Here is a 12631-nt window from a genome sequence, read left to right as displayed (position 1 = left end):
TTTTTTTTTTCTAATTCTGTGAAGAAAGTCAGTGGTAGCTTGATGGGGATAGCATTGAATCTATAAATGATTCTTCTTATCCATGAGCATGGAATATTTTTTCTATTTGTGTTCTCTCTTATTTCCTTGAGCAGTGGTTTGTAGTTCTCCCTGAAAAGGTCCTTCACATCCTTTGTAAGTTGTATTCCTAGGTATTTTATTCTCTTTGCAGCAGTTGTGAAAAGGAGTTCACTCATGATTCGGCTCTCTGTGTGTTATTGGTGTATAAGAATGCTTGTAATTTTGACACATAGATTTTGTATCCTGAGACTTTGCTGAAGTTGCTTATCAGCTTTAGGAGATTTAGGGGTGAGATGATGGGGTTTTCTAAATATACAATCATGTCATCTGCAAACAAAGACAATTTGACTTCCTCTCTTCCTATTTGAATATGCTTTATTTCTTTTTCTTCCCTGATTGCCCTGGCCAGAACTTCCAATACTATGTTGAATAGGAGTAGTGAGTGAGGGCATCCTTGTCTTCTGCCGGTTTTCAAAGGGAATGCTTCCTGGTTTTGTCCATTCAGTAGGATATAGGCTGTGGGTCAGTTATAAATAGCTGTTATTATTTTGAGATATGTTCCATCAATGCCTAGTTTACTGAGAGTTTTTAGCATACAGGGGTGTTGAATTTTATCGAAGGCCTTTTCTGCATCTATTGAGATAATCATGTGGTTTTTGTCATTGGTTCTCTTTATCTAATGAATTACATTTTTTGTTTTGCATATGTTGAACCAGCCTTGCATCCCAGTGATGAAGCTGACTTGATCATGGTGGATAAGGTTTTTTATGTGCTGCTGGATTTGGTTTGCCAGCACCTTATTGAAGATTTTCACAACGATGTTCACCAGGGATATTAGCCTGAAATTTTCCTTTTTTGTTGTGTCTCTGCCAGATTTTGGTATCAGGATGATGCTGGCCTCATAAAATGAATTAGGGAGGAGTTCCTCTTTTTCTATTGTTTGGAATAGTTTCAGAAGGAGTGGTACCAGCTTGTATTTGTACCTCTGTTATAATTCGGCTGTGAATCCATCTGGTCTTGGGCTTTTTTTGGTTGGTAGGCTATTAATTACTGCCTCAATTTCTGAACTTGTTATTCATCTATTCAGGGATTCGACTTCTTCCTGGTTTAGTCTTGGGAGGGTGTATGTGTTCAAGAATTTATCCACTGCTAGATTTTCTAGTTTATTTGCATAGAGGTGTTTATAGTATTCTCTGATGGTAGTTTGTATTTCTGTGGGATCAGTGGTGATATCCCCTTTATCATTTTTTATTGTGTCTATTGGATTCTTCTCTCTTTTCTTCTTTATTAGTCTGGCTAGTGGTCTATTTTGTAAATCATTTCAAGAAACCAACTCCTAGATTCATTGATTTTTTGAAGGGTTTTTCATGCCTCTACCTCCTTCAGTTCTGCTCTAATCTTAATTATTTCTTGTTTTCTGTTAGCTTTTGAATTTGTTTGCTCTTGCTTCTCTAGTTCTTTTAATTGTGATGTTAGGGTGTCGATTTTAGATCTTTCCCACCTTCTCCTGTGAGCATTTAGTGCTATAAATTCCCCTCTAAACACTGCTATAGCTGTGTCCCAGAAATTCTGGTATGTTGTGTCTTTGTTCTCATTGGTTTCAAATAGCTTATTTATTGCTGCCTTAATTTTGTTATTTACCCGGTAGTCATTCAGGAGCAGGTTGTTCAGTTTCCATGTAGTTGTGCAGTTTTGAGTGAGTTTCTTAATCCTGAGTTCTAATTTGATTGCACTGTGCTCTGAGAGACTGTGAGGATTTCCCTTCTTTTGCATTTACTGAGGAGTATTTTATTTCCAATTATGTGGTCAATTTTGGAATAAGTGTGATGAGGTGCTGAGAAGAATGTATATTCTGTTGATTTGCAGTGGAGAGTTCTGTAGATATCTATTAGGTCCGCTTGGTCCAGAGCTGACATCAATTCCTGAATATCCTTGTTAATTTTCTGTCTCGTTGATCTGTCTAATGTTGACAGAGGAGTGTTAAAGTCTCCCACTATTATTGTGTAGGAGTCTATGTCTCTTTGTAGGTCTCTAAGAACTTGCTTTATGAATCTGGACTCTCCTGTACTGGGTGCATATATATATTTAGGATAGTTATCTCTTCTGGTTGCATTGATACCTTTACCATTATGTAATAGCCTTCTTTGTCTTTTTTGACTTTTGTTGGTTTAAAGTCTGTTTTATCAGAGACTAAGATTGCAACCTCTGCATTCTTTTGCTTTCCATTTGCTTGGTAAATATTCCTCCACCCCTATATATCGAGCCTATGTGTGTCTCTGCATGTGAGATGGGTCTCCTGAAAACAGCACACCAATGCATCTTGACTCTTTCCTAATTGCCAGTCTGTGTCTTTTAACTGCGTCATTTAGCGTGTTTACATTTAAGGTTAAATGTAATGTGTGAATTTGATCCTGTCATTATGATGATAGCTGCTTATTTTGCTCAATAGTTGATGTGGTTTCTTCATAGTGTCGATGTTTTCTACAATTTGGAATGCTTTTGCAGTGGCTGGTACCTGTTTTTCCTTTGCATATTTAATGCTTCCTTCAGGAGCTCTTGTAAGGCAGGCCTGGTAGTGACAAAATCTTTCAGCATTTGCTTCTCTGTAAAGGATTTTATTTCTCCTTAGCTTCTGAAGCTTAATTTGGCTGGATATGAAATTCTGGGTTGAAAATTCTTTTCGTTAAGAATGTTGAATTTTGGCCCTCACTCTCTTCTGACTTGTAGGGTTTCTGTAGAGAGATACACTGTTAGTCTGATGGGCTTCCCTTTGTTGGTAACCTGACCTTTCTCTCTGGCTGCCCTTAACATTTTTTCCTTCATTTCAACCTTGGTGAATCTGCTGATTATGTGTCTTGCGGTTGCTCTCCTCAAGGAGTATCTTTGTGGTGTTCTGTGTTTTTCTTGAATTTGGTTGTTGTAGGTTGGAGAAGTTCTCCTAGATAATACCCTGAAGAGTTTTTTCCAACTTGGTTCCATTCTCTCCATCACTTTCAGGTATAGTGACGCTTTCAGCTATACACTTTCAGGTATAGACACTTTCAGGTTTGGTCTTTTCACATAGTCCCATATTTTTTGGAGTCTTTGTTCATTCTTTTTTCTCTAATCTTGTCTTCATGCTTTATTTCATTAAGTTGATCTTCAATCTGTGATATCCTTTCTTCTGCTTGATCGATTCAGCTATTGATATTTGTGTATGCTTCACAAAGTTCTTGTACTGTTTTTCAGCTCCATAAGGTCATATATGCTCTTCTCTAAGCTGGTTATTCCAGTTAGAAATTCCTCTAATATTTTTTCAATGTTCTTATAAGTCTTTGCATTGGGTTAAAACATGCTCCTTTAGTTCAGAGGAGTTTGTTATTATCCACCTTCTAAAGCCTACTTCTGTCAATTCGTCAAAATCTTCCCCCACCAATTTGTTCCCTTGGTGGTGAGGAGTTGTGATCTTTTGGAGGAGTAGAGGCATTCTGGTTTTTGGAATTTTCAGCCTTTTTGTGCTGTTTTTTCCTCATCTTCATGGATGTATCTACCTTTGGTATTAGATGTTTGTGACCTTTGGATGGGGTTTTTGTGTGGAAGTCCTTTTTGTTGATGTTGATGCTATTCCTTTCTATTTGTTTTGTTAGTTTTCCTTCTAACAGGCCCCTCTATTTCAGGTCTGCCAGAGTTTGCTGGAGGTTCACTCTAGACCCTGTTTGCCTTTGTATCACCAGGTGAGGCTACAGAACAGCAAAGATTGCTGCCTGTTCTTTCCTCTGGAAGCTTCATCCCATAGGAGCACCTGCCAGATGCCAGCTGGAGCTCTCCTGTATGAGGTATCTGCTGGGAGGTGTCTCTCAGTCAGGAGGAGAAAGGGTCAGGGACCCACTTGAGGAGGCAGTCTGTCCCTTAACAGAGCTCGAGCTCTGTGCTGGGAGATCCACTCCTCTCTTCAGAGCCAGCAGGCAGGAATGTTTAAGTCCGCTGAAGCTGCACCCGCAGCTACCCCTTACCCCAGGTGCTCTGTTCCAGGGAGACGGGAGTTTTATCTATGAACCCCTCACTGGGACTGCTGCCTTTCTTTCACAGATGCCCTGCCCAGAAAGGGGAAATCTAGAGAGGCAGTCTGGCTATAGTGGTTTTGCTGAGCTGCGGCAGGCTCCACCAAGTTTGAACTTTCCAGAGGCTTTGTTTACACCGTGAGGGTAAAACTGCCTACTCAAGCCTCAGTAATGGTGGATGTCCCTTCCCTCACCAAGCTCGAGCATCCCAGGTTGACTTCAGACTGCTGTGCTGGCAGGGAGAATTTCAAACCAGTGAATCTTAGGTTGCTTGTCTCTGTGGGGGTGGGATCCACTGAGCTAGACCACTTGGCTCCCTTTCCAGGGGAGTGCATGGTTCTGTCTCACTTGCATTCCAAATGCCACTGGTGTATGAGAAAAAAAACTCCCACAGCTAGCTCAGTGTCTGCCCAAATGGCCACCCAGTTTTGTGCTTGAAACTCAGGGCCCTGATGATGTGGGGACCCAAGGGAATCTCCTGGTCTGTGGATTGCGAAGGCCATGGGAAAAGCTTAGTATCTGGGGCCGCAATTCACCATTCCTCACAGCACAGTCCCTCATGGCTTCCCCTGGATAGGGGAGGGACTTCCCCAACCCCTTGTGGTTCCCAGGTGAGGTGACGCTCCACCCTGCTTCCGCTCACCCACTGTCTAACCAGTACCAGTGAGATGAGCTAGGTATCTCAGTTGAAAATGCAGAAATCATCTGCCTTCTGCATTGAGCTGCAGACCACAGCTGTTCCTATTTGGCCACCTTGCCAGCCACTGTGAAGTGGTTAAGATGTTGACCATTTTAAAAAATTGATTTGTCTTTTTATTAGTGATTTGTAGCAGTTCTTTACATATTCTACATACAAGACTTTTGTCATGTAAATATATATTCCAAATATTTGTATTCTAAGAAGTATTAGCCTACTCAAATTGTGAAAATATTACCCTATGTTTATGTCTAAGTGATTTACAGGTCTAAGATTCATCTAGAATTAATTTTTGTATATGGTTTGTGGTGGGATTTAGGTTAATTTTTTTCCACATATGGATATCCAGTTGTTTCAGCAATGCTTTTTGAAACAATTCTTTTGCTGACTGTACATGTTTATTTCTGGACTTTATTCTATTAGATTGAGTTATTTGTCTTTTCCTATACCCATATCATACTGCCTTGATTACTCTAGCTTCATAGTCTTGATATTTATAGCATCCATTCTTTAATTTTGTTCTTTTTCAAAGTTTCTTCTAATCATTTTGCATTTCTATGTAAATTTTAGAATAAATGTCTCCATTTCTTTAAAAATGGCCGCTCAAATTTTTAATGCAGTAATATTGAATCTTAGATCAATTTGAGGAGAATAGCTATCAAATATTGAATTATCTGATCCATGAACATAGTATATCTTGCCATTTAGTTTTTTTCAGTGATATTTTGTTGGTTTTAATGTAGAGGTCTCATACTTTTTACATATTAAATTTACTCAAAATTATTTTATAATTTTTAGTGTTATGAAGGTTATTTTATTTCACTTATAAATTTTTATTGCTGGTATATAAAAGCGGAATTTGTATTTGTATATTACTTTGTACCTATAATCATACTTAACTTACCTCTTGTTTCTAGTACCTCTTGGGTAGAGTCTTCACACTTTTCTAAATAAAAATTCACATTGAAAATAGAAACAGGTAACTTCTTCCTTTATAATCTTTGGGGGTTTCATTTATCTTTCTTAGTTTACTTAATTTGCTAAGACCTCTATTACAATGTTAAATACAAGTGATACGAGGAGATATTCTTGTCCTGTTCACAACCTGATAAAAAATGCTCACTAATTTACCATGAGGTACAATTTTAACTAAAGGTTTATTCCCCATTCCTTATACACTGAAGAATGTCCTGAAGTGAACAGCTGCATAACAGCTGTTTTAATGTGGATCTCACCCAGCATGGTTTCCTTTTTACAAAGCTTGAATATCTACTCTTTGTTTATTTTCAATGCCTTCAGTTATGATTAATCTTATCAAGAGGGTAGTCCAATGCAAGCTACTCCACCATTAATGAAAGCTTTCATTGCATATATAATTTCAATCATTACACTCTTAATTTCTTGTTAGATGCTTTGTTAGTTTCCTTCCATACCTGTTAGATCTTTTTCAAGTTTCTGATCCTTGCTCATTTTTTATCCCTCTCTTAGTTTTAAAACATATTAGATGTATTTACTGTATAGTCTATATCTGATTACTCCGATAAATGAGGCATTTATGTGTCTGCTTCTGCTCTTTTTGTTTCTGAAAACTAATGCCTATAGTAGCTTTTTTCCTCATACATTTGTGTTTTTTAATGTTGGCTTATGTTCCCTAGAACTTTAGATCCAGTAGTTCTTTGTGTACTGAGTTAAGAGTATATTCTTCCAGAAAGAATATACATTGATTCTTGGGAACTTGGGCATGCCACCAACATAAATCCATTTCATTTAAATTCTTGCTTAGATTTTTCCATCCTTGAAGACTGGGCACCCAACCTCCACTAAGACCAACCTGTGGCCAAGAACTCTTAGGGATAGGTTTCTATTCCTCTACCAAGAGCCAATAATGAGAAAAGCATGTTTCTTTGCATGTAAGCTGTCATGACAAATTTGATATTTATTTCTTGTTTCCTATTTCTCCAAGAGTTTAATCTGGATTCCTGGTTTCATGCAATGTTCTCTGATTCACCTACCCACACTACATAGGTCCAAAGCTTGGTCTCCTGTTCCCAGAGGGCACGGCTACTAAAATCAAACCTCTAGACCACCTAGGATTGCTAGGTGCACGTAAGATGGCAGCTTCAATGTGTGATTTCCACCAGATATTGCTGCTCAAGTTTGGTTTCAAACCCCAGAGGAATTCTCATGTTGTCTTATAAACTCAGCCATATATTTAATGCTGCTTTTTATGTTTCATTCAGTAGACATTTTGTAGTGAGAGGATTTCAAGATATATAGTTTAATGCATAGCTAGAAATTGAAATATTTAATATTCACTTTTTAATCACTAAAGGCTATAGTTCTTACTCTTTGTTTAGCTGATTGGTAAGTGAATTAGCAGAATGCATAACAGCAGTTATTTATTGAGCTCTATGCCTATACATGTGAAATATGTTTTTTAAAAAACAGCTTTTTAAGAAAAATCAGTAATGAGAAAAAAGAGATGGAGCTACTGAATTGTCTGCATTCCTCATGTTGGCTTTACTTTTACAATACTCCAAAGAGTTTCTGTAAAGAGATGTAGGAGGCATAACCAATGAAGGAATTGTGAAGAACAGAAGTGATTGGGGTCTTGTGTTAGTACCTCACCAGTTCTCAAAGCTATCTTTCATGGATAAAATAAAGCTTGAAGGATTAAAAGTGTTTCTTGGAAGTTAGCCAGATTTCACATGAAAGGGCTTTTATTTTACTCTTTACTACCGAGAAAAATATCTTAGCATTTACACATAATAAATTTAATTCATAAGACTGAATTCTACAACTATAACATGTGGGTCATGAAACCTATCTAACCTATCTTATAGATTGTTAAATAGGTTAATTGTAAAATGTTTAGCATAGTAGCTTTAAATATAGTAACTGCCCATTAAATTGTAGCTATCTTTATTTCCTTTTATGAAAGTTCTGAAGTGAGAAACTTTTAATCTTTGTAAATGTTAAGTTCAGAGATGGTCTAACGTCCTTGAAGTAAAAATGGACTCAGGTAAAAGCCTGGGTTCCCCATTCTAATGGGGTTCCTTCCCAAGGTCCAAAGTGCCTTGCTTTCTCCTCAGTTATGACTGTCCAATCTATTACAGTTTCTCACTGAAAGCAGTTTATGTGACTGGTAGTAATTTTTTCTTTAGTGTGACATGCAAACGAGTTCATATTAGGGATCAGAAGATTACAAAGATGGAAAGCCAGGAAAGTCTCTGCCCTCAAGAAGCCTGTACTCCAGGGTTGTGATGTTAAACCCTGGGGCCCCATTATAATCATCTCGAAAGATTTCAAGAAAACTACTAACGTCTCTATGTTTATCTTCTCTTTATATATACACAGTGGATATCTTGGGGTGGAAATCATATTATCTTCTTTTCTTACTCCTTATATCACTCCCTATGTATAGCAAGGATCCATTTTAAAAATAGTTAAAATTATTAAAAATTAACAACAGTGACAAAATCCAATTTTAAAGGCATTCTATTATGTGAACCTTCTGTAGGAGTCATGAATATGGTTAAACATTAAATCCTTAGGTCAAAAATAATGTACTCATAACACTGCTCCCTGTATTGTCAGGAAATGTCAAAGGCCATACCCCCAAAGAGACAATAACAGCTGCACCAAAATTAAAAAGAAAATTGCAACTATAACACAACTTTTGCCAGGGGAAATATCTCATATGAGACTGTAAGTGAGAAAAGTTGTCTTACCAATTTAAGGTAACCCTCAGCATCTAGAATTAAGTTTTCTGGTTTTAAGTCTCTGTAGATAATACCTAGTCGATGCAGGTAATCAAATGCTTCTGTCACACAAGCAACGCAGAATTTGGAGGTGGGTTCATCAAAGCTGCCTCTGCAACGAAATCATTTTCCCTCTTAATACTCTGGATGCACATCTTTGGTGCTATTCTAGGTGTCAAATCAATTACTGGATTGGCAGGTTTATGCAATATAAATATTTTGCAGGGTATCAGCAATAAAATGTATTTTATACTACCCATGAATTAAGCTGTTTGTAGATCATAAGGCAATTCAGGGAGATATGTGATACAAACAAGAACTACTTCACTAAAATTAAAATATCAACAACAACATATATGATTTTTGGTAATCATATATGAACATGTAAAAGAGAAAAATCCAAAAACTAAGACTTTCTTTAAACTCCCAACACGAGCTCTGAAGAAACTGCAACTATAGTGGAGAGCTTAAACCAGACTTTTGCAACTTATTGCTTGACTTAAAAATGACTCAAGTGATTATTTTCATTTCCTGTTTACATAGCACGTCAGAGTAACCCCGGTAGAAATGGGACCATAAGTCTTTTCTCTTTGGGGCCCCTTGATCTTTTATTAGAGTCCCCTCTGTCAGCACTGTGTGTAGTTTTACAGACTGAATTATTTTTAATGCAGTGGTGACTTGCCACATGATCTCACAGAGGAACATGGCTTTGGAGTGACAGAAACTGGGTTTGACTCCTGTTTCTTTCACTCACTATATCCTTGAGAAAATTGTTTAACTGTTCTGAGGCTCAGAATCCTTATCAGTAAAAAAGATTTGATATTTACTTAAAAGCATTTTCAGGATTAAGCACAGTGCCTAACAGGTAGCAGTAACTCTCTTTCCTAAAATGATTTAGATTTTCTCAACAAATTTGCCTACTGAAGCAAAGACAGAAGAGGTGAATGCATTTGCAGATATCATGAAAGAACCCTTCCAGGTTCTCCCCATTCAAATCTGTCCAAAAAAAGTTCCTGACACAACACGTTCATCTTCTACTCAGATGCTCAATGTTCTTTCCTTGCCTAAGTCAGTGATTCTCAACCATAAATGCACATTAAAATTGTCTGAGAAGCATTTAAAAAATCATTTATTGGACCCCATCCCAGATTAAATGAATCATAACCTCTGGCATTAGGGCACAGCATTTTTACTTTGTAAAAGCTTTCCAGTGAATGCAATGTGTGACCAACTTTGAAAAACACTGGCACAGGTCTGACTGTAAATATGTGACCTTGCATCAGCCTCCACAATCTAATGCCAACCTACGTTCTCATGTCTACTGTTGCCCTTATCTTCTACCCAAATTCTTCTGTTCACCATCTACAAAGAAACACAATACTACCCCAACTTCCCTGCTTTGTCTTAAAGCAGTTTCCCTGCCTCTCTGCCTTTCCAAATTTGGGTCATGTTTAGAGTTTAATTCAAATCCTTCCTCTATCATCACATTCTCTCTCTCTCCCCTCCTCGGAGCTCACCATCTACAACACTATTTGGCATTTAACTACAAATTTCCAACTTCTTTGTCACCACTTAGTTTTCTCACTAAAAAATGAAATGTTTTAGAACTGTATACATATCTCCCAAGGAAACTCTAAACTTGTCGGAGGTAAGATTTCTACCTTTTACTCTTTTGGTTACAAAAATCCACACTGTCTAGAGCGTCTCCTCCTGACCCCCACCATGCACTATGGAGCGTTTTACATAGGTGGTGCTTAGTAAATATCTGTGACTTTAATTGTGTGAAAATCACCCCTTTGTGTTAAACTGAATTTTTGTAGGCATCTTGCTCTGCCCTCAGTGAGGGCTTACCCACTACCCACTCCGTACCCCACCTTTTGTTTATCACACTGCTTCTGCTAGGAGATTTGGAATCAGAAACATCTGGATTTTTACCCTGACTCTGCTTTATACTAGTCATGTAACCTGGGATAGTTCACCTCCTCTCTAGTCTGTGATTCTTTAATTCCTAAAACAGAGATGACAACAACTACCTTCTGTGGTGTTACAGCACTATTGTAGCGTTAGCTAAGAAAATATCACTATTACTACTTTATTTTATCAAGAGATATTTTCTTATAATAATTTCCTAATGATTTCCTCTATGCCTTTTTTAATGATTATAAATATAGCATCCCTTAGACCAGATGTGAGTACACAAAGTTTTTCATTACCTGTCCCTTAATATACTCCATAGCTCCCCACCTAAGCAGGCCTCCAGAAGCATGTATACATACTTATTGTCCTTGAAAGTACGATATAATCTGTGAAGACAGATAAAAACATGGTTATTATTAGAAATCTAGTTTAAAAACCTGTTTAAAGTTGCTTAGAACTGTCATCGTAACATTACGAACAATGATCCTCATCTCCATATAAATACCCCACAACTACACTGGGCTTCTTGCCAAATCCTCTTTGATTTCCCTACTGCCTTGCTTCTGCTCCTGTGGATCTCTTTACTTAGATTGGCCTTCCTCTAACCACAGACTGAACTTCTTAATCTCAGTTTCACTGTAAAAATTTTATCCATTCTTCAGGGCCAACCTTCAAGGCCATCTTTTTAACAAAACAGCTCATTATCCCACTTACCAAATATGTCCTCTCCTTTTTCCAAAAACTCAGAGACCCCTGCATATGTCACCTTTAAGATTTGCCCTGCATAGTAGTAATTCATGTCAATGTCTTAACTCCCCTAGTTGGTTAATTGACGTTGGATTCCCTGGAAATAGACTCTGAGACTGAGATTTGCAAGCAGTCAGATTAGTGGGGAGTGCAACTGGAAACAACACCTGTGGGGGAGGAAGGAAGTAGAATTGGGCTATGTTTTAGTGTCGACAAAAGCCTCAGCCTCAAGGGGCTCTGCAGTTGTTGGATGCATGTCCCCGAAGAGAGAATATGATCTTAGGCAAGGTGGTTCTCTTCACCAAATAAAAACATAAACCAATGCCCAGAGAGGAACTGAGCTAGAGTCCTCAGCTGACAACCACACTCCTAGAAGCTGGGGGAATGGGAGCCTCAGTTCCAAAGCGGAACCTAGGCAGGGCATCATATTTCAACATTGTGTAAAAGCAGTTTTGGGGTCTTAATCATCAAGAGACACCCTTTTCTCCCTAGCACCACACCGAGACCAAAGTAGACAGTACAGCAGCCATATCATATACAGATAGAAGCAGCAGTCAGGTAAAATGGTTCAAAGGGTGGGCTCTGAACCAAAATGCCAAGCCTTAAACCCAGATCAGACATTTATTAGCTATGCAACCTCTGTTTTCTCATTGATTCTCAATGAACATATATATTCATTTTACTCTATATGGATTACATATTATTATGTATATTATTGATACGTATTCATTGAAAAATATATATATATCCATTTTATTCTAATTGACCAGTGAGATAAATGTGTTGATTATCTATACATAGAGATACAGCTTAGAACAGCACCTGGTATATGTTAATTTCTCAATAAATGTTGTCATTAATATTTATTCTTCACTTTATTGCCTGACTACAAGCCAGGCACTTTCGAAAGAGTTGAAAATAAGACAATGAATGCAATCTAATCCATGCCCTGAAGCTGCTCATCAGAGTTTGTTAATAAAATATTAATTTTAAAAGGGCATCCATTCTGGGAACATAATTAATGTAAAAGTAATTGAATGACTTTCTATTGGCAGCACCGCCTGGGTTCAAACTTCTTTGTTGATCTTGGGGAAAAAAATGAGTCTGGAAAGATGGATAGGCAGAAAGAGTCTTTTAAAGCATTTGAACAAAAATCATAAATTTTAGTCATTACAGGGACACTTTACCCAGAAATCACTAAAACTACACTCTGGGGCATTATGACATACATGAAAGCATAAACTGGCTTACACCACTACCCCTGAATTCACAAGGATAGAGAGCTGTGGCCTTTAATAATTAACATTTCTTCTGCAAACTCTTGTGACAGCTACAGAAAGAATAACTATTAGGAGATGACTGTTTTGGTACCTAGGTACTACTAGGACCAGGGCACATTCCCCCTTGGC

General features: G+C 37.7%; 1 protein-coding gene across 4 annotated transcripts in view; it reads right to left on the bottom strand.

Moving 5' to 3' along the window:
* Nucleotides 1-12631, bottom strand: part of PRKG2 (protein kinase, cGMP-dependent, type II) — a 129688-nt gene that overhangs the window by 41803 nt on the left and 75254 nt on the right. For all 4 annotated transcript variants that reach the window (XM_011972095.1, XM_011972097.1, XM_011972096.1 and 1 more), the window contains 2 exons: nt 10772-10861; nt 8529-8670 (listed from right to left, as the gene is read on the bottom strand). In XM_011972095.1, the coding sequence (XP_011827485.1) occupies nt 8529-8670; nt 10772-10861 (232 nt within the window). The remainder of the gene's footprint in view (nt 1-8528; nt 8671-10771; nt 10862-12631) is intronic.

This window comes from Mandrillus leucophaeus, unplaced genomic scaffold, assembly GCF_000951045.1.
Source record: "Mandrillus leucophaeus isolate KB7577 unplaced genomic scaffold, Mleu.le_1.0 Scaffold1268, whole genome shotgun sequence".
Classification (NCBI taxonomy): Eukaryota; Metazoa; Chordata; class Mammalia; order Primates; family Cercopithecidae; genus Mandrillus; species Mandrillus leucophaeus.
This window is presented reverse-complemented; position numbering and strand designations above follow the sequence as displayed.